Source organism: Leptonotus elevatus, chromosome 1, assembly GCF_054856555.1.
Source record: "Leptonotus elevatus isolate MCC_2025b chromosome 1, RoL_Lele_1.0, whole genome shotgun sequence".
In the NCBI taxonomy this organism is placed as follows: Eukaryota; Metazoa; Chordata; class Actinopteri; order Syngnathiformes; family Syngnathidae; genus Leptonotus; species Leptonotus elevatus.
In genome coordinates this window covers 23,417,603-23,442,158 of record NC_141239.1, presented here as the reverse complement: position 1 = coordinate 23,442,158, position 24,556 = coordinate 23,417,603, and the positions used below count along the sequence as shown (strand labels likewise).

The 24,556-nt window shown below is 40.9% G+C and overlaps 3 protein-coding genes across 8 annotated transcripts in view; 1 reads left to right on the top strand and 2 right to left on the bottom strand.

The window, feature by feature from the left end:
• The first annotated feature begins 1,082 nt into the window (after positions 1-1,082).
• Positions 1,083-8,461, top strand: LOC147181294 (E3 ubiquitin-protein ligase TRIM35). The gene is made up of 6 exons (XM_086085558.1): positions 1,083-1,591; positions 4,194-4,289; positions 5,243-5,473; positions 6,352-6,374; positions 6,469-6,581; positions 6,691-8,461. Exons 1-6 carry the CDS (start codon positions 1,205-1,207, stop codon positions 7,233-7,235), a joined length of 1,395 nt encoding a protein of 464 aa, XP_085941684.1. The 5' UTR covers positions 1,083-1,204; the 3' UTR covers positions 7,236-8,461.
• A 915-nt stretch (positions 8,462-9,376) lies between these two features.
• Positions 9,377-10,429, bottom strand: LOC147181293 (G protein-coupled receptor 4). Its single transcript, XM_086085654.1, has one exon. It carries the CDS (start codon positions 10,421-10,423, stop codon positions 9,482-9,484), a length of 942 nt encoding a protein of 313 aa, XP_085941780.1. The 5' UTR covers positions 10,424-10,429; the 3' UTR covers positions 9,377-9,481.
• A 9,039-nt stretch (positions 10,430-19,468) lies between these two features.
• Positions 19,469-24,556, bottom strand: part of sun1b (Sad1 and UNC84 domain containing 1b) — a 29,731-nt gene continuing 24,643 nt past the window's right edge. For all 6 annotated transcript variants that reach the window (XM_086085473.1, XM_086085455.1, XM_086085447.1 and 3 more), the window contains 9 exons: positions 24,412-24,504; positions 24,236-24,324; positions 24,027-24,153; positions 22,652-22,954; positions 22,472-22,556; positions 22,101-22,216; positions 21,864-22,031; positions 21,674-21,766; positions 19,469-20,777 (listed from right to left, as the gene is read on the bottom strand). In XM_086085473.1, the coding sequence (XP_085941599.1) occupies positions 20,661-20,777; positions 21,674-21,766; positions 21,864-22,031; positions 22,101-22,216; positions 22,472-22,556; positions 22,652-22,954; positions 24,027-24,153; positions 24,236-24,324; positions 24,412-24,504 (1,191 nt within the window). In that variant the 3' untranslated portion in view covers positions 19,469-20,660. The remainder of the gene's footprint in view (positions 20,778-21,673; positions 21,767-21,863; positions 22,032-22,100; positions 22,217-22,471; positions 22,557-22,651; positions 22,955-24,026; positions 24,154-24,235; positions 24,325-24,411; positions 24,505-24,556) is intronic.

Here is a 24,556-nt window from a genome sequence, read left to right as displayed (position 1 = left end):
AAAATTGTGCAAAATTGGTTCTACAAATTGCAAGACATATTAACACGTTAAGATAACTTTGGTGTATCATCCTGCTCAATGTCAAACCTTCCCCCCAAAAATATGCACGATTCATCAAACTTATTTAGCAGTGGCACTAAATACACAAAAAAGTGTGATGCCAGGTGGTGTGTGTGTGTGTGAGAACCAAAAAACATGTTTTTTGGGGGGCGACGAGAATAAAGTGTAATTCTTCATTCACTACAGTAGGTAGCAGCAGCGAGCTCATTGTCAGAAACTGCGCACGGAGAATTAGCTCCTCTGCCGAGGTCTACTTCCAACAATGTTATAGACAAATGATGCGATCTATAGTCTTGAGTTGTGTGTGTGGTGTGGTGGGGGGGGGGGGTACAATTTATTGATTTATTTTTTGGCGGGGGGTTGCGTAACAAAAAAAACCACTTGAGAAACACTTACTTGGGTAATTGCACACATTTGGAACCTTGGAACATTATATGACAACACACAACTACATATTACACGTTACGTTTGCGCATGCGTGAAAATAAAGTAAAAAACAAAACACAACGTAGCTGCCAAAATAGCCATCATTTGAATGTCGGCGAATGGAGTGCTGAAAGTGTGTGCGTAACTGCCCAACCCCAATTGACCCCTTCAGTGAAGAAAGATCCTACTCGTCTCTGGACTCCGAGTTGGACAACTCTAACATAGATTTTGATCAGAGTTCTCTGACATGACGCTTTTTTTTGCACTCAAATTGAGCATTTAATTTATTTCTGCACTTATTTTAAAAAAAAATCACAAAAATGTTGTTAGCCTATTCTAGTTCTCAGTGGCTCACTTAGCAACCAAAGTTTTGTTTTGACTGTTTAATGAATTAATATGGGTGACTAATTGCTCTAATGTGGCGTGTCGGCTCTGCTAACAGCAACAAAGCGACGCCTGAAAGCGTCGACATCCTGCATGATTGCATTCCTCCGTTGTGCAAAGTAACCAACCAGCAATCGGCCAATGACGCTCAACTTCCTGCTTCTCAGCAAAGCCACATTTTTGTATTGTTTTCTGACTCTGTCCCTCAGCGGCACCCACACAAGCCTCTTTGCAGCCCAGCAGGAAACAACTTTTTAGCCAATTCTTACGATAACTAATCTGGGGAATTAGGTGGGAATCTCGGAGATCTTTTTAAATCCGCGCCTGTTGGACCATGTCGCTTCCGGAAGAGGACCTCACGTGTCCCATCTGCCATGAAATCTTCTCCGACCCGGTGGTGCTGTCGTGCAGCCACAGCTTCTGCAGGAGATGTCAGGAGCAGTGCTGGGACGCGCGCCTCCGCGAGTGTCCCGTGTGTCGGAAGAAGAGCTCCAAATCCAGCCACTTCCCCAACCTGGCCCTGAAGAACATCTGTGAAACCGTGGTGTACCGCAGGGACATGGAAGCGGTGGAGGAGAGGCTGATGTGTCCCCTGCACAGGGAGAAGTATAAGCTCTTTTGCCTGGAGGACAAGGTGCCCATCTGCGTGGTGTGCCAGTGCTCCAAGGCGCACAAGGACCACCAGTGCTCACCTGTCGAGGAGGCGGCGACGGACTGCAAGGTAGGACTTCTGCAGGGTGAGAAGTTGCCAACCTCCGCCAGGGTTTTACTGTTAGAGGAGGAGGAATGAAAAACAACCCAAAAGATTCAGGAACAACAAGTTTGTACAATCTCAAGAAAGAGGAAGTCAATAATTATATGTGGAACATGCATACAACCGGTAAAAGTCTACACACCCCTGTCCGAATACCAGATTTTGGTGATATTAAAAGTTCAAACTTTGCACATTTTCTCACATGCGTAATGGAAATTTTGTTATGGTTCAATGAAACTAAGGTTGACCTTTTTGACCATAGCAAAATAGCAGTCGGTGTTACATCATTAAAACTTCAGTCTTCTGCTTTAAAAAAAAAAGAGACAGCCACATTTGGGGTTAATCAGGATGGAGACAATTGTATGCTGACTCCTGTTAATACGTGTTTGAATGTGATTGGTTCATTCTGAAAACAGGCACGTACCATTTATAAGAGGGTGTGTACACTTGCGCAAATAGATCTTAGTTGCTGATTTTTACTTCCCCGCTCATAATATTTCCTTTTTTTTCAATTGACATGTTATAGGGCACATTAATGTTGGAGAATGTTTTGAAAAAATTTAGCTTGCCTGTTTTTATGTCACAGGATCTGGCATTTGAACCGGGGTGTGTAGACTTTTTATAACCCCTGTATAACATAGTAACATGGCAACATGCATAAAATCACATCATATACTACACAGTAAATTATTTAAGATGACAAGACCATACTAGTTTTGATTCATTTTTGACGAAATAACCTGAACCAGCTACATAAATATAAATTGCATTAAAAAGAAAGCATTCATGATATTATATTACATAAATAAATAACAATGACTTTTAATAAAAATACAATTAAATGAAAATTAAATTTAAAAAAACACAACAAAGAATACAATAAATACATTTTCAATCAAATGGTTACAATTCCATCAAATAAATTAATAAAATGGATTTAAATAAGGAAAAACACAAATAATTTAAATGTCATTGAAGAAATAAAATGTCCTCAAATAAAAGTCAATAATTCAAAAATACAAATTCGTTCAATAGCTATAATTTCCATTAAATATATTGTAGACAAATCTATAAAATTAAATGCCATTATGTAAAAATGCTATTAACTAAATAACTGATTAAATAAATGAAAAGTCTAAAAAAATAATAGAATATTGAGAATAGAATAGAATAGAATATTAAACAAATAAAATGTCTGTAGAAAACAAATGGGGGAAAAAATATTTCCCCCATTTGTCATTGTGCATCTGACAAGAATGATGGCCCAAAAAATTATAATTCTTTGTCAGCTAATCAAATATTCTGCTTCTCTTCTCCTTGTTTTGTAACCTACAGCAAGCAGGCAAACACTTCCATGTAGAATGCTGCTCTTCAAGTCTGTCCATTTTTACTTGGCCAGCTGTGAAGAATTCCAACCAGTTCAAACATTACAGATTTTCTCCACAGGTTTGGCACATTTCTTGAAACTGAGATGACATTTTCAAAATACCATGGACAAATCCCTAAACTAACTTACAACTGGTCTCAACTGAATGGCATTTCTCATTGCTTCCATCAAATTGCCAATGTCTTAGAACATGTCTCAATTGCCTCAGTGGATCTGCGCAAATGGTTGTGTACATTTAGCCTGCAGTTAGCGCAATCTGCGCACATTTAGCACATTCGTGTGATCTTGCTGATCGAACTGAATTAGTTGTTTTTCAGTCTAATGGCTGTTCTCTCCAAAACATGTCAGCAGGATTTCAGTGTGTAAGTCATAATGTGAAAAATCATCTGTTCAATTGTCAAAATAAGTCGGGAAGGCTAGTGAAAGTGTAAGTGTAAGTGTTTCAGTAGTTGGTTCTTCATTTAAGCTGTGTGCGAGATATGATTTTAGTTATTCGTTTTTTTCGTTTTTCATAAATATACAGAATTTGGCTTACACTATCTTTTGTTGCACTCTAATGTGTAAGTAACTTGGTGTGAATAAAAACGGTTGCAATTTCCTTGACTGTGAATATGTCAAACCGCAAACTTTGAATACTGCTCTTGTAAAACCCTTTTTTTCCCCTCAGTTTTATAAATAATTGTATTTTGTTAGCTGTTGTAAGAAAGCATCTAATGATTTTTACTTGTAGTGCTCACAGAATGCCAAAGGGACGATGCCTTTTGGGGGCACTGACTACTTGTGTGAAATAGAAATTTGATTTTGACACATAGGTGAGCTGTTTTGGGAGAGATATGAGCTTTTGCAGATGGTCCAAAGAGTTGTGCAAAATAATTCTAGTTATTTTTGGCAAAATAACAAAGTAAAGGCAGATGAGCCAAAGCAATTGAGAAGGATCTTTGCAGTTGTGACTGTACCAAACTCTTTGTTTGGGAAAGGAACTTGGAGTGAAGCATGTGTGAGCAGTTTTGGGATAGATATGTGCTTTTGATAATGAACTGATTGTGCACAATTGTAAGTCTCTTCGGCCAAATGAGCTTGCAGTTTTGAAAATGTCATCTCGGTTTCAAGAAATGTGCCAAAACTATGGAGAAAAACTGTAACACTGTATACTCGTTCATCTCTTTCTCTTTGGCTTTTCAGGACAAACTAAACGAGTCCCTCAAGAGCCTGCAAGACAAACTGGACAAGTTGCAGACCATCCACAAGTCCTCCGGCGACATGTTCAAACACATCAAAGTGAGTCGCTCCCGTTCATAGATTCATAGATAGATAGATAGATAGATAGATGGATAGATGGACGGACAGAAAGAAAGAAAGAAAGAGAAAGAAAGAAAGAAAGAAAGAAATAAAGAAAATCGCTGAAGTTAAAAAGGCCAGCACAACTGATATGAAGGCCCTGGGCAGATTAGACTGACATGGCAACACATACAGGTTGAAGTGTGATTGGACCAAAAAAAAAAAAACATACACTAATGGGAAGCAGTGCAACCAAAAGGAATGACACAAAATCTAAAGAATAGACTTAAAATGGAATAAAAGAAAAATTGCATTATATGATATTTGACCTCATTAAAATAAACCTTTGTGCATGACAATAAATCCAGAGGCTCTGTTGTTGTTACTTGGCTATCGGGGCGAGTATGAAGATACAAACGGAGATGACTTTCACAACTACTGCAATAGAGCCAAAAACTGCAGTGATATTAGTCGTTTCTCAGAGGATAAATGATGATGCGCCATTTATATTCAAATACCAATTGCTTAAAGGGTTGTATTATAGATTATTCTTTAGCCCATCAATGGCATTTTGCATTGTATGCTAGCATTAAGATAATGGCACACGTCACACACATGTCATTCATTTGTATTGCTCTTTTTTTGTCTTTTTTTTTTTGGTCGCCAATCAGATACATCCTCTAAACTTTTTCACACACAGGGAAACCTTAAAAATGAGGTTTGGTATCCTTGACCACAAAAGGGGGATATGCTGAGAGAGAACTTCTTCTTTTCCATTGTGGGAATATTAAAGTTAATCATTATCTTTTCTTATCATTTAAAACAATATTTTCTTTTCTGTTCTTTTCTGCACTTGTCTTCTGTTTGACAGTAGACAGATATTACTTGACCTGATTGCGAATCATTGCTCAAATTTGATGACAGACCAACTGACTGACGGCTCTCCCCTTTAGGATCAGGCGGTGGAGACGCAACGTCTAATCCGGGGTCAGTTCGATCATCTCCGTCAAATGCTGGGCCGAGAGGAGGAGGCCCGGCTGGCGGCGGTCAAGCGGGAGGAAGAGGAGAAGATGGCGGTCATGAACGACAAGATGAAGGAGATGGCGGCCGAGGTGCTATCCCTGACAAAGAGCCTCGACGTCATACGCCAGCTGCTGGAGGAAGACGACATGGTCTTGTTGAAGGTCTGTGGGTGCGAGTGCTGAGAGGCAATTCAAAAATAAATACAAATGTCACAAAATAAAAATAAAAAAGCCATTAAATATGTCAAACAAATATTTTCAGCAAATAAACATGATTCAATTAATAATAATTTTAAAAAAATAATAATACAAAACATAAATACAAATGCTATTGAATAAATGCAACTGGTACTAAATACAAATTCCGTAAAAAAAAATGTAATTAAGTAAATAAAGTCATTAATTATAAAAACAAAGTAAATGAATAGAAATGACAACAAATATAAACGCGAGGATATGACTATAAGTATGTAATCATGTATTAATGCCATTAACTAAACAAAAAATACATACTGTCAGTTTTAAAAATCATGAAATGAATTAAAAGGTTCCATTATATACACTTTTTAAATAAATAAAAAAGAAAATTCAATTTCTACATACGAATTCTCTTAAACCGATAAAATGCTATTCACGTGAAAGTAAACTTGGCATTCAACAAATAAAATGCAGTAAATGTAGGCTAATTGTCATTAAAGTAATACCAATTCTATTACATACTACATTCACTAAAATAAAAGCAAATGTAATTTCATGAAAATCTAATAATTGGAATGCAAGAAGATAAATAAAGTTGATATTAAAGTACATTTTAAAAGACCTTACATAATAAACACTATTTTCAAATTCAATGCTAATTAAACATCATCTATTTCATGAAATTATATATATATATATATATATATATATATATATATATATATATATATATATATATATATATATATATATATATATATATATATATATATAAACAGTTTTTACTTAAATGAAAATTATTTTTTATTGTTTTTGACATTTCCTCTCTTTTCTTTCCACAGAAATTTAAAGATCACGAGGACAGGTACGCAAACATTTGGAATGGCCAACGGAATTATATGGTCACTGGAGCAGAGTGCGTGCGTGTGTTTGTGTGTGTGTGTGTGTCGTGATAACAGAAACACAACCTTGGGCTCTGACAACATGTGCGGCATCCTCATCGACGTGAGCAACCACATCTCCAACCTCAAGTATAGAGTGTGGGAGAAAATGCTGGAACATATTGATTATAGTAAGTGTGTCAGCATGTGTGGAGTGAGTGCACGTGTGACGGCATGGAGTAAGAATTTGTGTGTGTGTGTGTGTCGAAAGCGACGTGCATCTTATTTCCTCCCTTTCAGCCCCGGTGACCTTGGACCCAAACACAGCGCACCCTTGCCTCATCCTGTCCGACGACCTGACTTCCTGCCACTATGAAGACCAGTTGACGTATTGCCCCGACAACCCGGAGCGCTTCCACGTGAGCGCCGAGGTGGTGGGCGCCGCCGCGCTGGGCTCGGGGTGCCACCGCTGGGTGGTGCAGACGGAAAACAACCACGACTGGCTCCTGGGCGTGGTCTCCTCGTCCATCTCCAGGAACGCCGAGGTCAACGCCCGGCCAGAGAACGGATTCTGGACTCTGTGCTTCAGGGACGGGGAAGTCAAGGCCATGACCTCCCCCCCGAGGGCGCTGGCGCGGTGGAGGGCGCCGTGGAGGACGCCGGAGCGGATCAAAGTGCACGTGGATTACGACAAAGGCACCGTCAAGTTTTGGGACGATGACATGGACTCGCTAATTTACGCGTACGAGCACACCTTTGGCGAAACGCTGCTTCCTTACTTTTACACGCAGAGCGGGCATCCGTTGAGAATCCTTCCGGAGAAAGTCACGCTGCTGAGGCAATAACAACTCCAATGGAACGTCTCACGGAGCCTCTATTGAATTCGCCATTTGGATTCGGGCAAGATTATAACTAGCTACACTGTAAAAAAAAAAGAGAAAAAAAAGTAATATTTACTTGAAAAATAGAAAAGTTTTTTCACTCAGAAGTTCCAAGTAAATTTTACAAGGAGAGTTACAATTTTATTTAAATATATATTTAAAAAAAAAAATGCTACTCAAGGTTTGAGGAACGAACCCACAACCTTCAGGTTGGGAGACCACCTGAGTCATGCCTTTCCTGCTGTGTTTTTGTATATTGATGGTCTCAGGCGGAATCCTTGTACCTCCAAGAGACCCTTTTTGGTCTCATTTTGTGCTCACCATGTGCAGTATAGTGGCAAACAGCAAGAGTGGCATTGCCCAGGTGGTAGAGTAGCCATCTACCAAGCTGAAGGTCATGAGTTCTTTCCTCAACGGTTGAGTAACTTTTTTTTTCTTTTTAAATAAACTGGTCAAATGTGCTCAAAACTCTTTTTGTAAAACTTTGAATTTCTGAGTGAAAAAAAAGTTTTTTCAAGTAAATATTACTTCTTCTTTTTTTTTACAGTGTACACTCTGAGAATGCGTCTAGTAGTTTGCCCTGGCTGCTTTAGAGCACCTCATTGTTGGCCATGAGTGCACACACATTACTGAGTAGTAAGGAGGGGCAATTAAAAAAAAAGTCCAACGTGAGCGCTTCGTTGTCATGGTGGTACATGTTACCTAAAACATTTAGTTACAATTAGTAATTATGTTGACAGATTGACTCTTTAAAAGTTGATTTATTCAATTTATATCATCTCCTAAGGGGAAAAGGGGGTTCATAAAAAAAAACATTAATTTTTTTTTAGCAAAGATGTTCCACTGTATTGCGTCTTGCATTGAACTTCTATAAACTAAGTTTGCTGTTCATGTCTGGAAGAGACTAAACAGGCCTGCACTATTTTTGCACCTTTAAAAAAATGCACATAATTCCTAGCTCATATACATATGGTGTTCTTTATATATAATGCATGACGGTGGTTTGGTTATTGTAAATCAGCACAAGACAAATTGTGCATTATGGCTTTTGTACACATGAGGGCGCCACGTCAAATGACTATTTCCAAAAGGGAGGCTGCTTGCTGTGGTGTATCTTACAGTCATTATGGTACAAGTGAACGAGCAAAATCACACATTTGAAATAAATGGAGTATTTTTACACAGCTGAAGGTGTCCGATTAACTTGTCTGTTTACGTCAAAATACCCCAAGTGTCAAGAATTAAAGAACGCATTATACACAAAACCTAATGACGCTCTACTTACCTACCACAACGCCACCACTCCCTAATTTATCAAAGATACATTTTCAGAAGGAATCAGATAGCCAACGATTTCATTGTTTCCCCCAATATGTCCCCTTTAAAAAGCACTTTGTGAGGTTGGATGGTTTCTGACACAAATGGGGGCTTGTTGTCTGGCATTTGTGGTTGGCAAAAGACAACCTACTCGCCACAAACAGTTCTAGGACCTGCTCACGATTGAAAAAAGAAAAAAAGAAAAAGGAATTTGAATTTATCTTGAATTTGACCTTTTCAAACTTTGGGAGTAATAGTAAAAAACAGTCAGAAAAATAAATAAGTGAAGTACAAATACAGTGGATATAAAAAAAAAAGTCTACACACCCTTGGTCAAATGTCAGGTTATTGTGATATTTAAAAATAAAAAAATAATTAATAAATTGACTCGCGTGTACAGCTCAACTGGAAAAAAAATCAAGAAGGTAAGTAAAAAAAAATGTGTAAGTTGAGCCTCTGGTTAACCCTAAATAAAGTTCATCTGTTCGAGTCGGATTTCCCTGAAAAAAACTTTCCTAGCTGCTATTTGGAACTGTTCATAATTTCTTCACCCTTGACTGAGACAGAAGTTGCAGTTGAAGAAAAAGAGCCCTGATAATGAGCAGACATTTTCAATTACAATCGTGTTTTTGCAAAATGTTTGAATCCAATAAAAATTGTGTTTTCAGGATTGAGGGAATTGTGAACTGTTCCGAACACCAGCTAGTGTTCGCCTGTTAGAACGGCTTTGAGTTTAAATGGACTGGTTTCAGCTCAGAAGTCACCTTCCTGGTGGAAAAAGTTTGATCTTGGCCACATAGATTTTTCTATCACAACATCTGGCATTTTTTATATCCGCTGCATAACTGACTACAAAGGGTAAAACTGCAGGCCCGATTTTAAAAGCGTTGTCCTTAGTTAGATGTGGTCTGCATCGGCGTCGTTTTATCTTTCTCCTGGGCGACACAGGGGCACCACTTGCGGACGCAGGCGTCCGGCAGGAACGGGACCTTGTCCAGGCGGGACAGGAAGACCAGAGGCTGGATGGTGCTGCTGATGTTGAGAAAGGCGAATCCGACGGGCTGCACGTAGCAGCGGAAGATGTTGGGCGAGTAGTAGTCCTCGAAAGGGAAGAGGGCCACGGGCGGCAGGTAGTTGACCACGATGATGCAAAGGATGGACAGCACGATTTTGAAGGCCTTCCTCTTCATGGGCCGCATGTCGTCCTTGCCCACGCCGCCCGACTTCTTCAAAGCCCACAAGATGCTGGCGTTGCACACCACCATCCAGGTGAACGTGGCCAGGATCTCGCCGGTGAACACCTTCTCGAAGTCGGGCAGGCCGCCCACCACCTTGGCGGCCGAGTAGGCGAAGGTGAGACCGAAGACCAGCGCCGACAGACCCAGCCGGTACTTGACGTGCCGGAGCCGGCCGAACGCCAGCGGGAAGACCACGGCCAAGAAGCGGTCCAGGCAGATGCAGGAGAGGAATAGAGGCCCGCTGGTGTCCTTCACCCCGTAGGAGAACTTGAGGGCAGACCACACCTCCTTGCTCTGCCAGTGGTAAAGGTTGAGGAAGCTGACGGGCGTCATGGAGCCGAAGTAGGCGTCCATGAAGGCCAGGGAGCCCAGGTAGATGTCGGAGGTGGCCGGCTCTTTGCGGTTGTGCACCAGCACGGCAATAACCAGCAAGTTGGCAGGGATGCCCACCACCACATTGATGCACTGCAGCGTCAGGTCAAACAGGATGCCTTCCACTTGGGAGTCGCAGCCGTCAAACACGCTGAAGGGTTTGGCCGTCAGGTTGTCCCGCGCTGTCCAGTTCACCGGCGTCGGCCAGGATGCGTTGGCGGCCATGGAGGTCGACTCTGATGGGAAAAAAGTACAGGTGATTTAAAAACTTCTACACAACCAATGTCCAAACCCTGCAACCCTGAAATGCCTCTGATTCAGTCCAAATAAAGTTCAGATGCTCTTAAGTCGACTTTTCCCGACATTTTTGTGCTTTCTAGCAGAAGCCTAAACATTATGTGCTAACTGCTATTTCTGAGCTGTTCATAATTCCTTGCACCTTGTCTAAAGGGAATTGAGGCCTTAGTCAAGGCGTAGGGAATAATGAATAATTACAAATACCAAAGCATGGCTCAAAACACCCCTTATGATGAGAAAAATAAATGGACTTAGTTTTCCCTTGCCCAGACGCGGGTCACCGGGTCCCCCCTCTGGAGCCAGGCCTGGAGGCGAGCCTCGAAGGCGAGCGTCTGGTGGCCGGGCCTGTATTGGCCGGGCACAGCCCGAAAAGGTAACGTGGGTCCCCCCTTCCCATGGGCTCACCACCAAAGGGGTTGGGTGCGCAGTGAGCTGGGCAGCAGCCAAAGGCGGGGGCCTTGGCGGTCCAACCCTCAGCTACGGAAGCTAGCTCTTGGGACATGGAACATCACCTCTCTGGCAGGGAAGGAACCCGAGCTGGTGTGCGAGGCTGAGAAGTTCCGACAAGATCAACTCGCCTCCACACACAGGTTAGGTTCTCTTACCAATCCTCTCGAGAGAGGTTGGTCTCTCTTTCACTCTGGAGTTGCCCACGGTGAGAGGCGCAGAGCAGGTGTGGGCATACTGTGGGCTTTATTGAAAACGTTATTGGACTTCTGTGCTCGCCATAACGAACACCATGTTTAAACACAAGGGTGTACATATGTGTACTTGGCACCAGGACACCCTAGGCCGCAGTTCGATGATCGACTTTGGGGTTGTGTCATCGGATTTGCGGCCGCATGTGTTGGACACTCGGGTGAAGAGAGGGGCAGAGCTGTCAACTGATCACCACCTGGTGGTGTGTTGGCTCTGATGGTGGGGGAAGATTCCGGTCCGACCTGGCAGACCCAAATGTATTGTGAGGGTCAGCTGGGAACGTCTGGCAGAATCCCCTGTCAGAAAGAGTTTCAACACCCACCTCTGGCAGAACTTTTCTTTTGTCTAGAGGGAGGCAGGGGACATTGAGTCCGAGTGGACCATGTTCCACGCCTCCATTGTTGAGGCAGCCGATTGGAGCTGTGGCCGTAAGGTGGTCGGTGCCTGTCATGGCGGCAATCCTCGAACCCGCTGGTGGACACAAGCGGTAAGTGATGCCATCAAACTGAAGAAGGAGTTCGATAGGTGCTTTTTTGCCTGTGGGACTCTGGAAGCAGCTGACAGGTACCGGCTGGCCAAGCGGAATGCAGCTTCGGCAGTCGCTGAGGACATGGGAGGAGTTCGGTGAGACCATGAAATACGACTTCCGGACAACTTAGAGGAAATTCTGGTCCACCATCCGGCGTCTCGGGAGAGGAAAGCAGAGCACCATTAAAACTGTGTAAAGTGGAGATGGGGTGCTGCTGACCTCGACTCGGGACGTCGTGAGTCGGTGGGGAGAATATTTCAAAGACCTCCTCAATCCCACCGACATGCCTTCCTTTGAAGAAGCTGAGTCTGGGGACTCTGAGGTGGGATCTCCTATCTCTGGGATCGAAGTTACTGAGGCTGTTGGAAAGTTCCTCAGCGGCAAGGCCCCGGGACTGGATGATATCCGCCCAGAGTTCTTAAAGGCTGTCTGGAGGCTGGAGTGGCCTCTACAATATCACGTGGACATCGGGGACAGTGTCTCTGGATTAGGTGGTGGTCTCCCTTTTTAAGAAGGGGGACTATAGAGGGATCACACTCCTCAGCCTCCCTGGTAAGGTCTACTCAGGGGTGCTGGAGAGGAGGGTCCGTCTGGAAGTCGAATCTCGGATTCAGGAGAAGCAGTGTGGTTTTCGTCCCGTCCGTGGAACAGTGGACCAGCTCTACACCCTCGGCAGGATCCTCGAGGGCTCATGGGAGTTTGCCCAACCAGTCCACATGTGCTTTGTGGACTTGGAGAAGGCGTTGGACCGTGTCCCTCGGGGAGTCCTGTAGGGGTTGCTTTAGGAGTACGGTGTACCAAGCCCCCTCATACGGGTTTGGGCTACATTGCCGGCAGTAAGTCGTTTTATTTTTCAGTGAGGGTTGGACAAGGTTGCTCTTTGTCAAAGATTCTATTCGTAACTTTTATGGACAGAATTTCGAGGCGCAGCTGAGGTGTTGAAGGGTTCCAATTTGGTGTCCTCAACATCGCATCTCTGCTTTTTGCGGATAATGTGGTTCTGTTGGCTTCTTCAAGCTGTGATCTCAAACTCTCACTGGAGCGATTTACAGCAGAGTGTGAAGCGGTTGGGATAAAGATCAGCACCTCCAAATCCGAGACCATGGTCCTCAGTTGGAAAAGGGTGGAGTGCCCTCTTTGGGTCGGGGATGAGATCTTGCCCCAAGTGGAGGAGTTCAAGTATCTTGAAATCTTGTTCACGAGTGAGGGCAGGATGGAGTGGGAGATCGACAGGTGGATCGGCGCAGCGTCTGCAGTGATGCGGACTCTGCATCGGTCCGTTGTAGTGAAGAAGGAGTCGAAAAGCAAAGCTCTCAATTTACTGGTCGTCTACGTTCCTACCCTCACCTATGATCACAAGCTGAGGGTCGTAACCAAAAGAACAAGATCCTGGATACAACCGGCCGAAATGAGATTTCCTCCACAGGGTGTCCGGGCTCTCCCTTAGAGACAAGGTGAGAAGCTCGGTCATCTGGGATGGACTCATAGTCGAGCCGCTGCTCCTCTGCGTTGAGAGGAGCCAGTTGAGGTGGCTCGGGCATCTGGTTCGGATGCCTCTTGGACACCTTCCTGGAAAGGTGTTCCGGGCATGTCCCACCGGCGGGTGGCCCCGGGGACGACCCAGGACACGCTGGAGAGATTATGTCTCTCGGCTGGTTGAAGTGGCTGGAGAGAGGGAAGTCTGGGCTTTTCTGCTAAATTTGCTGCCCCTGCGACCCGACCCCGGATTAAGCGGTAGATAATGGATGGATACAAATGCCAGTCACTGTAAGCACAAAACCTGTTATGTTAAAACCTGTTATGTTAAAACCTGTTATGTTAAAACCTGTTATGTTAAACTGTTCATAATTCCCTTCATTTGCTCTAAGGCAGGGTCTGCAACCTGCGGCTCTGGAGCCACATGTGGTTCTTTAGTCCCTCTCCTGTGGCTCCCTGTGTAGCTCTAAAAACACGTAATAGAAATTATTATTATTTTACATATTTATCTTAATTTTTAGATAACATTTCCTTTAAATGAATTAGTGATCCAAATTTTTAAGTTGTCAGAAAAAGAGACAAAAGGTAAATTAAATAGTTTTAAACATTAAAACAAATCCCCCAAACTACCATCAAATGTCCACAAAATTGCCAAAATAAAGTCATAAAATTGATTTAACAAAAGGCAGGAAAGAAAACGTTCAAAAAGTAACCATAAAATGTCCACAAATTTTAGGGGGGAAAAAGTAGAACATTTATTTAAGAAAAAGTAGGAAAGAAAATGTTCAAAAAGTAACCACAAAATGTCCAAAAACAAGAAAGAATTCCGAAAATTATTATAAAATGCCCACAAAATTGCCTAAAATATGTATATATATATATATATATATATATATATATATATATATATATATATATATGTTATTTAAAGCAAAAAAAGCACCCCTACAAAAAAAAATAATAATAATAAAAAAATACCATATGTCTAAAAAAATTGTGAAAAATGTAAGACATTTGACAAAGGTCTAAAACTGTATGAAAACAACATGAATTTCTACCAAGGTAATTTTTAGTTAACTAAAACAAAAACATCAAACTAAAATTCAAAAAACTATTTAGTTAACGAAATAAAATAAAAACGAAAATGCTTTTTAAAAAACAAAAACTAACTGAAACTACATTTTATGTTTACAAAACTAGAACCAGCTATAATTATAGCAAAAATGTCCTTCGTTTAAGTCTTTGGTAATTAATTTAATGCATGAGCCTTTGAGGATGATTTTAAATGTGATTTTAAGTAGATTAATTTTTTTATATTAACCGGTGTCAGTACCAGATGTGATCGGGCTGCCAGATCAAATTGGGTCGCCTAACGAACACGTTACGCTACATGATTGCCCGGAAATGATCCAGATGACGTCAAACAATGGAAAGAAAATATTAAAGATGTCATTTAAACAACAAAATGTACGGACTGAAATTGTAAAAACGTAAATAAACCTAAGAATATAAACGCAAGATATATTGAATAAATAATTAAATAGATTGAACAAATGAAAAATACACAAATCAATTGCCTGAGATGTGACAAATATTGTCAGTTGAGAATGTTAATTGTTCCTATTATTATTAAGACTGTTTTTGTGATGTATTGGGATTTGTGAACAGTTAAAAAAGAAACCAAACCGAAGTGAATCGCGCATTTTATTAGCGCCACCGTAATGACGTCACCGGCAAGCGCGAAGGTGCTTCAATTTATTTTATAATTTTTTATATAATTCTTTAAGTATCCTGCTTTTATATTCTTAGGCTTATTCGCGTTTTTACAATTTTAGTCCATACATTTTGTTATTTCAATGACATCTTTATTAATTTCTTTCATTTTTTTCATATAACTTTATTGAACAACTGTAAACGGACACTTTCTTGCTAATCCTGTAGCGTGACGTAAACTGTAGACGACCACGATACAATCTTGCAGGCCGATCACATCTGGTACCGACATCGGAATAAGGACTTTTGAAATTTCTTGTTTAACAGCACCGTTTATGTGCTCAGTTTGAATTGGATGGTGAAGTGTGAATTAATAAAGAAAGCAACAACAAAAAAGGACGTTTGAAAGTGTCTAGCAACAGCCAATAGAAAGGCACCTTCAGATGACGTTTCTCCCATGGTGTTTTTTAAATATTGCGCATAAGTAATACCCTTTTTTTTTTTTTTAAGAACTATAACTAATACTGAAACTAACTAAAACTAAGCATTTCTGAAATAACTCAAACTAATTTAAAGCAAATTAACAGAACCACCTTGAAAACTAATTAAAATTAACTAAATAAAATAAAATAAAAAAACTCAAAACTAAAATGAAAAATTCCAAAACTATAATAACCCTAATCTATATTGGATGCGCCTTATATTTTGTGTTCTGGTGAAGCTCTAATTAGCTGTTGGGCCCTCAGTACATTAGACTAACACTAACACAGTTTCCTTCATCACAATGTTTAAATGTGTTGTGGCTCCAGACAGATTTGTTGTTATTTATTTGGCCTAAAACGGCTCTTTAGACAGTAAAGGTTGCCAACCTCTTCTCTAAGGGGAATTGGGGCCCTAGTCAAGGTTGAACTGTTCATAATTCCCTCCGCAGCACAAAACCTTCAGGCTTCTGGTAGAAAGAAAAAAGTTTCTGGAAAATTCTACCCAAACATTTGAACTGTTTGGGGTTAATTAGTAGAACTAGAACCGGTGGCAGGTGTGTGCTGACTGCCATTGAACATGGATTTGAAGGTTATTAGTTCATACTTGTGGCGCAAATGATGAACCGTGATATCGTGCGGGTCCGCTGTATCGCGAAACAGCTTTAGCAGAGTGTAAACACGTTCTAAACCCATCAGGGCTCCTTCTTCTCCTCGGGCTGTTATCTTGTTATTGTGACTTTGTGGAGCCTCCTCTGGGACCCGGGGCCTCTGTTTACGGGACATCTCCATCACTGGGGACGATCCCTGCTCCAAGATACGCCCATTTTGAGGTGAATAAAAGGACTGCCGACGGCACATTAATGGCCTACTTTGCCATCTTACGAATATACCCTTACAAGTGTTTATTTTATTCTGTATGTAATTTTGCTAGATTTTTTTATTTTTTATTTGTGGACTACCAAGACGCGATGTCCATAATGCCTCTTCTTTCTTTTCTTTTTTTTCTTTTTTTTTTTAAAGAAGAGGTGAGGGTTTGGTGCAAGCCGCCGCAGGCAATGAGTGTTCCTTGTGCAGCCACTAGGGGCAGCCCGTTCCCTCTGTGGATTTTCTCGCGGGACTAATCACACCGACAAGATGGCCTCCAGAGACGCAACGTGGAATCAATTGTGGTTTTACGCGTGGGTGGGGGCGGTGGGGGGCTTTTGTGGGAACACACACAAAAAAAATAGTTGAAATTGTTTTCTTTTTCTGCATGCCATTAAATGAATACGAGCCTAAGCAATTGCGTAATTTTGAAAAAATATTAATATAACATGTACAGTAAGTATACATGCCCGGTCTGATGATACTTATTTAGTATAGATTTATTTTTAATTTAAAAAACATTTTAATTTACCTGAGTGTCTTTTTTTAAAGTAACAATAAAAAAATACATGTGTCATCAACTTTTCTCTCCAAAACATTGAAATATGTTGTTGTTTTTTTCTTCCTAAAAATATAACTTTGGAACGTCAAATGCCCTTTGGGCGTATTGTTTTGGCAACATCGACTGGAATTAAATAAATAAATTCATAATATATACTAATACTGTATATATATATTTTTAAATTATTTTCCCATATATCGTTGCTGTCCTGTGAATTTTTGGGGGTAATTTTTTACATTTTTACATTTATGGGATGAAACTAAATGCAGACACTCCAAAAATGTAATTTTAAAAAATGGACGTGTTTTTCAGGATAGCAACAATATACAACATTAGTCTAATATCCAATATCTAAGATTTCAATATAGAGATGTCTTATTTTGGCAATGATTACTAGTACAATATTAAGTAAGTAATATTAATTAACTGCTTTTATATATGCTTGTACAGTATTGCTATGTTACCAACTTTTCAAAAAATTTAGAAAATATTATATAATAACTATAACTATCATACAACTATCTAGGATACTCAATAAATTAAAGACATTAAAAAAAAATGAATATGCAATATACTAATACAGTATTACTGGCATTTATTTGACTATGAATACAGGAGTTGTGGATTATTATGTCTTCATAAAATACGTTTAAATAATGCTATGAATATAACCTGCAAATTCACTTAAGAGCAATGAAAAGGTAGAATATATACACAAAATATTTGAATAAATTTCAACAAGAAAAAAATTGTACAAATCTGAAAAATTTGGCTTTTTTTCTTCTGTTGTTACTCACCAATGTGAAATAAAGCTCGTCACGAAATGGCAGGCGGGATGCGACCTCAGTCAAAATTGTGTTCGACTGAGTTGGGATTTCTTCCATTTATAAAAGGTAAGCCGAAGGGGAGGATCTCCTGGACCTTTATAACATCTCATGGTCCTGAACATGTTTATTACGTGACCTATTTATCAACACGTTCTTCAATGGAGACTGAAACAGTGGAGGTTGCAGAATAAATATGTATATACTTATTATGTGCTGTTGGATGTTGTCAAATTTAACAAGTCTATTATGTCGTAGTGAAATATCAATTGATGTTTTTGTTTTTTTCAAACATTCAGAAATTCATAATATATATGTTAAACAGTACACAGTCACCTTGCCAACTTAATCATATTGCCAGGTCACCAAATGGTAACATTAGCCAAAAGTGTCCACCCTGTCATTGTCCACACAGGCTCGTGTGATTTTGATGTTTATTGTAAATGATCTGCTTGCAGTTAATTTATGAACAAAAAAAGTTAGTGTGGGAGCTTGACCTATACGTACACTAGTGGAAAGTCCAAACCTTTTTTGTAGTGAAATGAGGACGTCTTGATATTGACTTACTTCTGTTAACTAGGCACTGTTTTGGTCCCCAGCTTTCGCCGATCTCCTGGGGTCCTCATCTGAAGTTGGACAGCATCATGGGACTTCCATCTTCTTCTATGCTATTGTCAAAAGAATGCTCTGAAATTGCAAGACACAAACACATTTGCAATCTAGTGAGAACTTTTAAACTACAAACCACCAAGAAAAAATAAACTATCCAAAGCAGGAATGTGACATCATTTAAATGTCAACATGGGGGAAATCACAAGGAGCAGAGTGCATGATGTTTTGCTTTATGGTGTTAAGGGGCAGCAGAGGACAATTTTTTATACTCAAGACTGATGGAGAGTCTGCCATGGCTAATAATTAAAATAATGATTTTTAATGTGTTAGTGACCCAGCTCTTAGCTATTTGTCCGTGCAAAATATCCAATTGACATTGATTGAACCCCCAAAATTTTTTATTAAGAAAAAAGCAATGTATTGCATAAAACCATAATGAAAAAATAAAATAACGAAATAACTGTAAGCGTAACTACGCACCACATTACTGTGTGTGTGGACAGGCTTGAGCTCCTAAAGCCACTAGGTGGTGCCACCAGCCCTTTTGCCGGACCCCGGGTGAAAAAAATGAAAAATAGAGGGGTGAAAATCACCCATCTTTCGACAGTCCATTAATTTTTCATCCATATTTGAAAAAAAACTTAGCCTTTCTGTCATCAATTTCACACTGGTGTTTTAATACTTGATATTAATTTGGGGTGATAGTGGTTCATGCGGCACACAGCCACGTCCCCATTTATGAGGGGGTGTGCAACTCTTCTCAATCTTGAGTTGTACTATCATTAAAATAAAGTTTAAAATTTCTTACGGCTATTTATTTTTTTTTTAGCTTCGATTTAATAGTTTTCTAACAGCTCGAAAAAAAAAAATCCTATTGAAACCGGTTTCCCAACCTCGTCGACAATGACATGTCCCTGCCAATTTGCGTACCGGGTTTGCACGTGTTTTCAATGCTTAAAAAAAAAAAAACCTTCGTAGAACTATTTTTAATGGGCGGCACAGTGGCCGACTAGCACGTCCACCTCAGTTTCTTCCTGTACCTGCGTGGGTTTTCTCTTACGTTCCAAAAACATGCATGTCAGGTTGATTGAAGACTCCAATTCCCAAATTGTCTGCGGCTAATGATACAGAAAATGTATATTTTTAAAACCATGCAATGTAAATTAATTAAAAATATCTTTGTAAAATGTAATTGAATGAATTGAGGGATGGTTCAAAATTAAGTTCTTTATTTGAATATTTTTCAAAGCACTTGTCTTATGACAGAACAAAAATAGCCATTTATCTTTTCTTCTTAAAAAACAATCCGAAAAGGTTTCCAAAACGCACTGAAGAGCTTTCGACAAAATATACACGGCAGAACTCTTATACCAGTTATCCAATGACCTCTTAATAAATAAAGTGGGATAAAACATCTTTGTACATAATTTAGGCATTCCACTATTATTTGCAATCAAAATGAAGATTCTCCCCACCAACCCCAATTAAAGTAAATCAAGTCCTGTGCCACATCTGCAGTGCATCCTGACAAAAACATTTACCCGCAAAACAAACAGTGGCTAAAATAAGAAGACAGGTTCTTTTGATATAAATCAACACTGATAAAAAGCAGATGAGATTTCATAAAAATACCGACTATATGATGGACATAAAATACAGATTACATCCGGTCGATGTCTTGGATAAAGGGAAGCAGCGGGTAGGGAGACCGGAAGTGAAAATAAAAAGCCACAGGCGTAATTAAGATTCAAACCATTCTGAATTGATTGCCAATTGGAGATCCAGGCACATGACTTTCAAAGCTAACACTCTGGAAAGTGTACGTAAAAAAAGGAGTCCATCCAAAATCCCTCACACGTTTTGTCTTTGCTGCTTAATTTACAGAGTGGAAGGGCGTCGTCGTGTGTTTGCAGTGTTGCGGGGTACTCCGTAAAGGGTGACTTGCATCACAAAGTAGAAAAACATTCCCATCCGCTGGTGGCGTCAAATGAGAGACACATGATGCCGGCCAAATAAACTCTAGCAGGTTAAAAAAAACAAAAAAAAAAAACGCCCAAATCACAATCGGATGCAGGACGAGAAGAGGGAGGAACCGGCCCGGGTTCCATTTTAGGTTGCTTAGTGAGTCTTGTGCCCTCGTAGATTCATTCAGTGCAAGAGGTGTCTTAGGAAACAAACATATTTGGACTTCAGTTCTTGTCCCCAAAAGTCTCCATTTTGACGTCCCTGTGTTTCTTTCACCACTAACAAATACCCCCAACCACCAGTCGGACCACTTACTTCTTACAATCCACAACTTTTCTCTCATAATTATAAACATCCAGGAGTATTTCCGATCGCCTTTTCTGTATGTACAGTTGTCCAGGGTATTGATAGAGTGTGTTAGTGTATAGTGGTGGTGGGTTCACTGAGGCTGCGGCTCTCCGTGGACTCGAAAGCGATACAAGCAGGTGTAGTCGGGATGTCCCCAGTTGGACAGCACTCGCACCTCCATGATTTGGAAAGTCTTCTCCGTCGGCTCCTGGAAGGCAAAAAGAGGGCCAAAGTGGTTAAAGTTTTGCTACATGTGTGGAATAGTACAACGCATCAGGGCTGGCCAAATTAGTCTTCAAATAAAGTCAAAAAAAAGATCAGATTTTTTCCTTCTGCCTTCACTTATCATTGGTGAAAATGGCTCAAATATTTTTCAATGATTGATATTATTTAACATTACAGCAGTATTAAAATGTTTTGGCCACTTGGGGTCACGTGTGGTTTTCTATGGTAGGTCTGGCTTTGATGCTAATGACTGAAAGTTTAGTTGAAAGTTTTTTTGCTTGTTTTTTGTTGTTGTTGCTCAAATGAGCCATATCCAGTGTGGGTGTTTGACTGTGTGCCAACTGTGGCCATACATAACTGCTTCCATGCAATGGGGTATATGCCACGGAGGAGGCGGGACTTCCGACTTCCTGGTTTTCACACATCAGCTTTGTTTGCGTTTCCTGTTTGCGACGTGTGGGCCGCGTCCCAGTTCTTGCGCTTCCGCCTTTGTGCCCCTCGGTTGCGCGTTCCCGTCTACGGGTGCGAGTGTGTAGTGTGTCTGTCTGTTGTCCGAAGCATTTCAGAGAGTTGAGACGCCTTGGGGTGGTGCGAGTGTTGCAACGCGGCCATCAGTGGCCGCAAACGATGCTTATGTGTGAAACCCGGAAGTCCGTGGCATCTACCCCATTAACTACACTATTGCCTCCCACTCGGACCCTAAATTATCATACACAAAACATTTGTAAAAAGGATTGTACTCATATAGTCTGCTTCCTCAAGTTTGTGGAAAAAAGAAAAGAAAAAAAGCAACATTCAGGCAATGAATTCAAATTGATTAATATAAGTGATTAATCAGCCAGTCCTTCACTAAACCAATTTGTCGAAAATTGAAATGACCTTAACAGGGAAGATTTGCAGTGATTCTCCATATTGCTGGTAGGTGTAGTGACCGAGCAACTCGCCCTCTTCCTGATACTCGTCCTCCAGACCCTGCAGCAGGACAAAATAAATTGAATTACTGACATCCCAATTATTGGATTAGCTTTTTAATTATTATTTTTTTTTTTTAACGGTTCGTGTTTCTTACAAAGACAGTGAAGTCGCGTGGGGCACTGGTGATGGTCTTGGTGGGGGACAGCTCTTTGGGAATATGTTCCAAGCCGAAGGACGTGGGCCGGATTCTCATGGAAAGCCGGATCACGAGGTAACCCTGCGAGCCTTTGAACGCCCAGCAATTGCCCGGGTGCACGTCAGGCTGATGGAGCGCAAGGAAGTAGCGTTACTAAACATCCTTGGGCTTGTGGCATTGCTGCATGTGACCCACCTGGATGACAATACGAGGGGACTGGGAGAAGTACCAAAGCGGGATGCCGAAGAGACTCAAGAGGGCCGTCTTGGTCTCGTGCGTCTCTGAGCAGCGAGTGCTGAGGATGCTACCGCCTGAATACACACACACACACACAAATGTATTTTGAAGTCAAAATGCCAGTGGAGGGGAATAGGGCCTAAAAGTGATACACATAATAAAAAATGTAAGGAAGATCGGGAAAATTCTAACAGTCTACTCAGCCCACGTGCTCATTACATAAGAGACAAACTACGCTACAGTTACGGAACGCTAGCAAGCTAATCCCCTAATATCCAGTTAGCACGGGCTGTCAGCATCTGCGTGCCAGCGGTATTTTTTTCCCTTACCTCCAGACTCCAGGGCATAGTCCACGAGGCCCGTCCTGTCCTGCGAGTAGAGCTTCAGCGCATTCTGGACAATCACTTGGACTTGCTGGGATACACAGCACATGATTAGGAATGAATAAAAACCCAACGCATTTGGAAATTCCACACTAGCTCATTTTGATTACGTGCTAACTCCAGTACCTCTCCTGACATGCCCTCGGCAGAGGCAGCGCATTGCACCGTGCTGGTCACCGTGCCAACAATGGACTCCGTCTTGGACGCCGCCTCGCTGAGAGTCTGAGCGCGGCTCAGCTCCAGCTGCCGGGAAAGGTCGCTCAACATGCGCTGCTCCAGGGCGGCCAGCGATGCCTGCAGGTCTGGCGTGCTCACGTAGCGCTGGGACAGCCACACCAGCAGAGACTCGGGCAACTCGCCCTGACCTTCTCCTGGCGAGCCGATGCCAAAGAACAGAACCTGCAACTCTTTACGTACCTGGGAGGAAACCTGAGCCGTCGGATGGAAAGACAAGGTAAAGTTATAGAAATTACTAAAACTAATCCTGACTGATTAATCTGATGGTCAATTTAATTAACAGATTACGAGAAGGTAGGTTTATTATTGTTGTCAATTATTATTATTATTATTATTTATTTATTTATTTTTACATATTAACACTTTACAACAGAAGACAAAAATAATGACATTCAAACACTCCACCCAAAAAATTTTCAAAAATGAAGAATGAAGTGGACAAATGTTCTAACTGTATCATATCTTCATAATTGCATCCATTAAAACTCAACTAAAAAATATAGCATTCTGATTAATATTGCATTTGTGGTGTATGAATAAAGCAGAAAATCCACCCATTATTAGCAATCTAAGGGCGGGCCCATTTTAAGTGGCAAAATGGCCGCCCGCCCCCTGTGATAGATCAAACGGGTGGACTTTGCCGCTTTGCTCATATCCCATTAAATGCAATGTTAATCAGAATACCATGATTAGACTAGTGGGGCTGTATAGAACATATCTTAAAATAATTGCCTAAGTAATTTTTTTGTTTTTTGCCCAAAAATATTTTTTTGCCTAAATCAATTCCTCATGATCCAAACGGTTAAATTTTTTGTGTTTCTTGAAAAATCTGAAAAAAATATTTAGGCATTTATTTTAAGAAGGCGTCAATATGATTGTAAAAAAATATATAATAATTTAGATGACCTCCCCCCCCCCCCTTTAGAGGACCAAAAAAGTAAATATGATTTTTTATTATTATTTTTTTCAATAGCTTATCAGTATATTTTTCTGCCAAACATTGGTATTGGCATCAATCAGTTAAACTCTAATTAAAAGCGAGCGTCGAGCCTCATGTGAAATTGGTTTGTTTTGAACAATCTCATTACTTTATGGTCTCATAAGTTTTAAGTGCTTTGCTGCCATCTTGTGGCATCTAAACACAAAACTTTATTTTGCCGGGGTGTTGTCAGTCTATGTCACTATCATCCACAAATAGTCGGGGTTCAGTAATTACATTTGAGTGAATTGAGACAATGAGGGAAGGAGGGAATTTGCGTCTTACCTTCTGCTCCAGCAAGTCCATTTGCTCACACTTGCTGTACAGGTCCTGCCTGATTTTTCCCAAGTCCAGCTCAAGTCTACGCACCTCAGCCTGCAACGCATCGTGCGCCTCCTGCTTCACTCCCACACTGCGGGAAACAAGGCAACACATTTTATAGCTTCTCCTACCTTTTATCATTAAAGTGTCAGTGTGTGTGTGTGTGTGTGTACCTAAGAGGAGATGTGCCAACTGCTGGAGCAACAACTACTTGCATTTTCTCTTTGTCAAGTTCATATTGCTGCTGCTTCTGCTGCACCTCCTACAACGCAGGAAAATAACAACATACAATTTTTTTTAGGCCATGCATTTTGCAAACCTGCATTCCAAGCCTTTGCCTCGAGCATACCGCCGTCTTGGCAGCCAGAGCGCTGAGCAGCAATTCCAACTCGGCTAACCGTGTCGCGTGACTCCCTTGAAGCGCTTTCAACTGGCCGTCGCTCTGCAGGGATGCCAAATGACAATGTAAGCAGCATGAAACTAACACCAGCAAC

Coding starts and splice junctions, on each gene's coding strand:
- LOC147181294 (XM_086085558.1), top strand. CDS start 1,205: ATGTCGCTTCCGGAAGAGGACCTCACGTGTCCCATCTGCCATGAAATC. Junction 5,474..6,351: donor ACGACATGGTCTTGTTGAAG/GTCTGTGGGTGC, acceptor TTCTTTCCACAG/AAATTTAAAGATCACGAGGA. Junction 6,582..6,690: donor GCTGGAACATATTGATTATA/GTAAGTGTGTCA, acceptor CCTCCCTTTCAG/CCCCGGTGACCTTGGACCCA.
- LOC147181293 (XM_086085654.1), bottom strand. CDS start 10,423: ATGGCCGCCAACGCATCCTGGCCGACGCCGGTGAACTGGACAGCGCGG.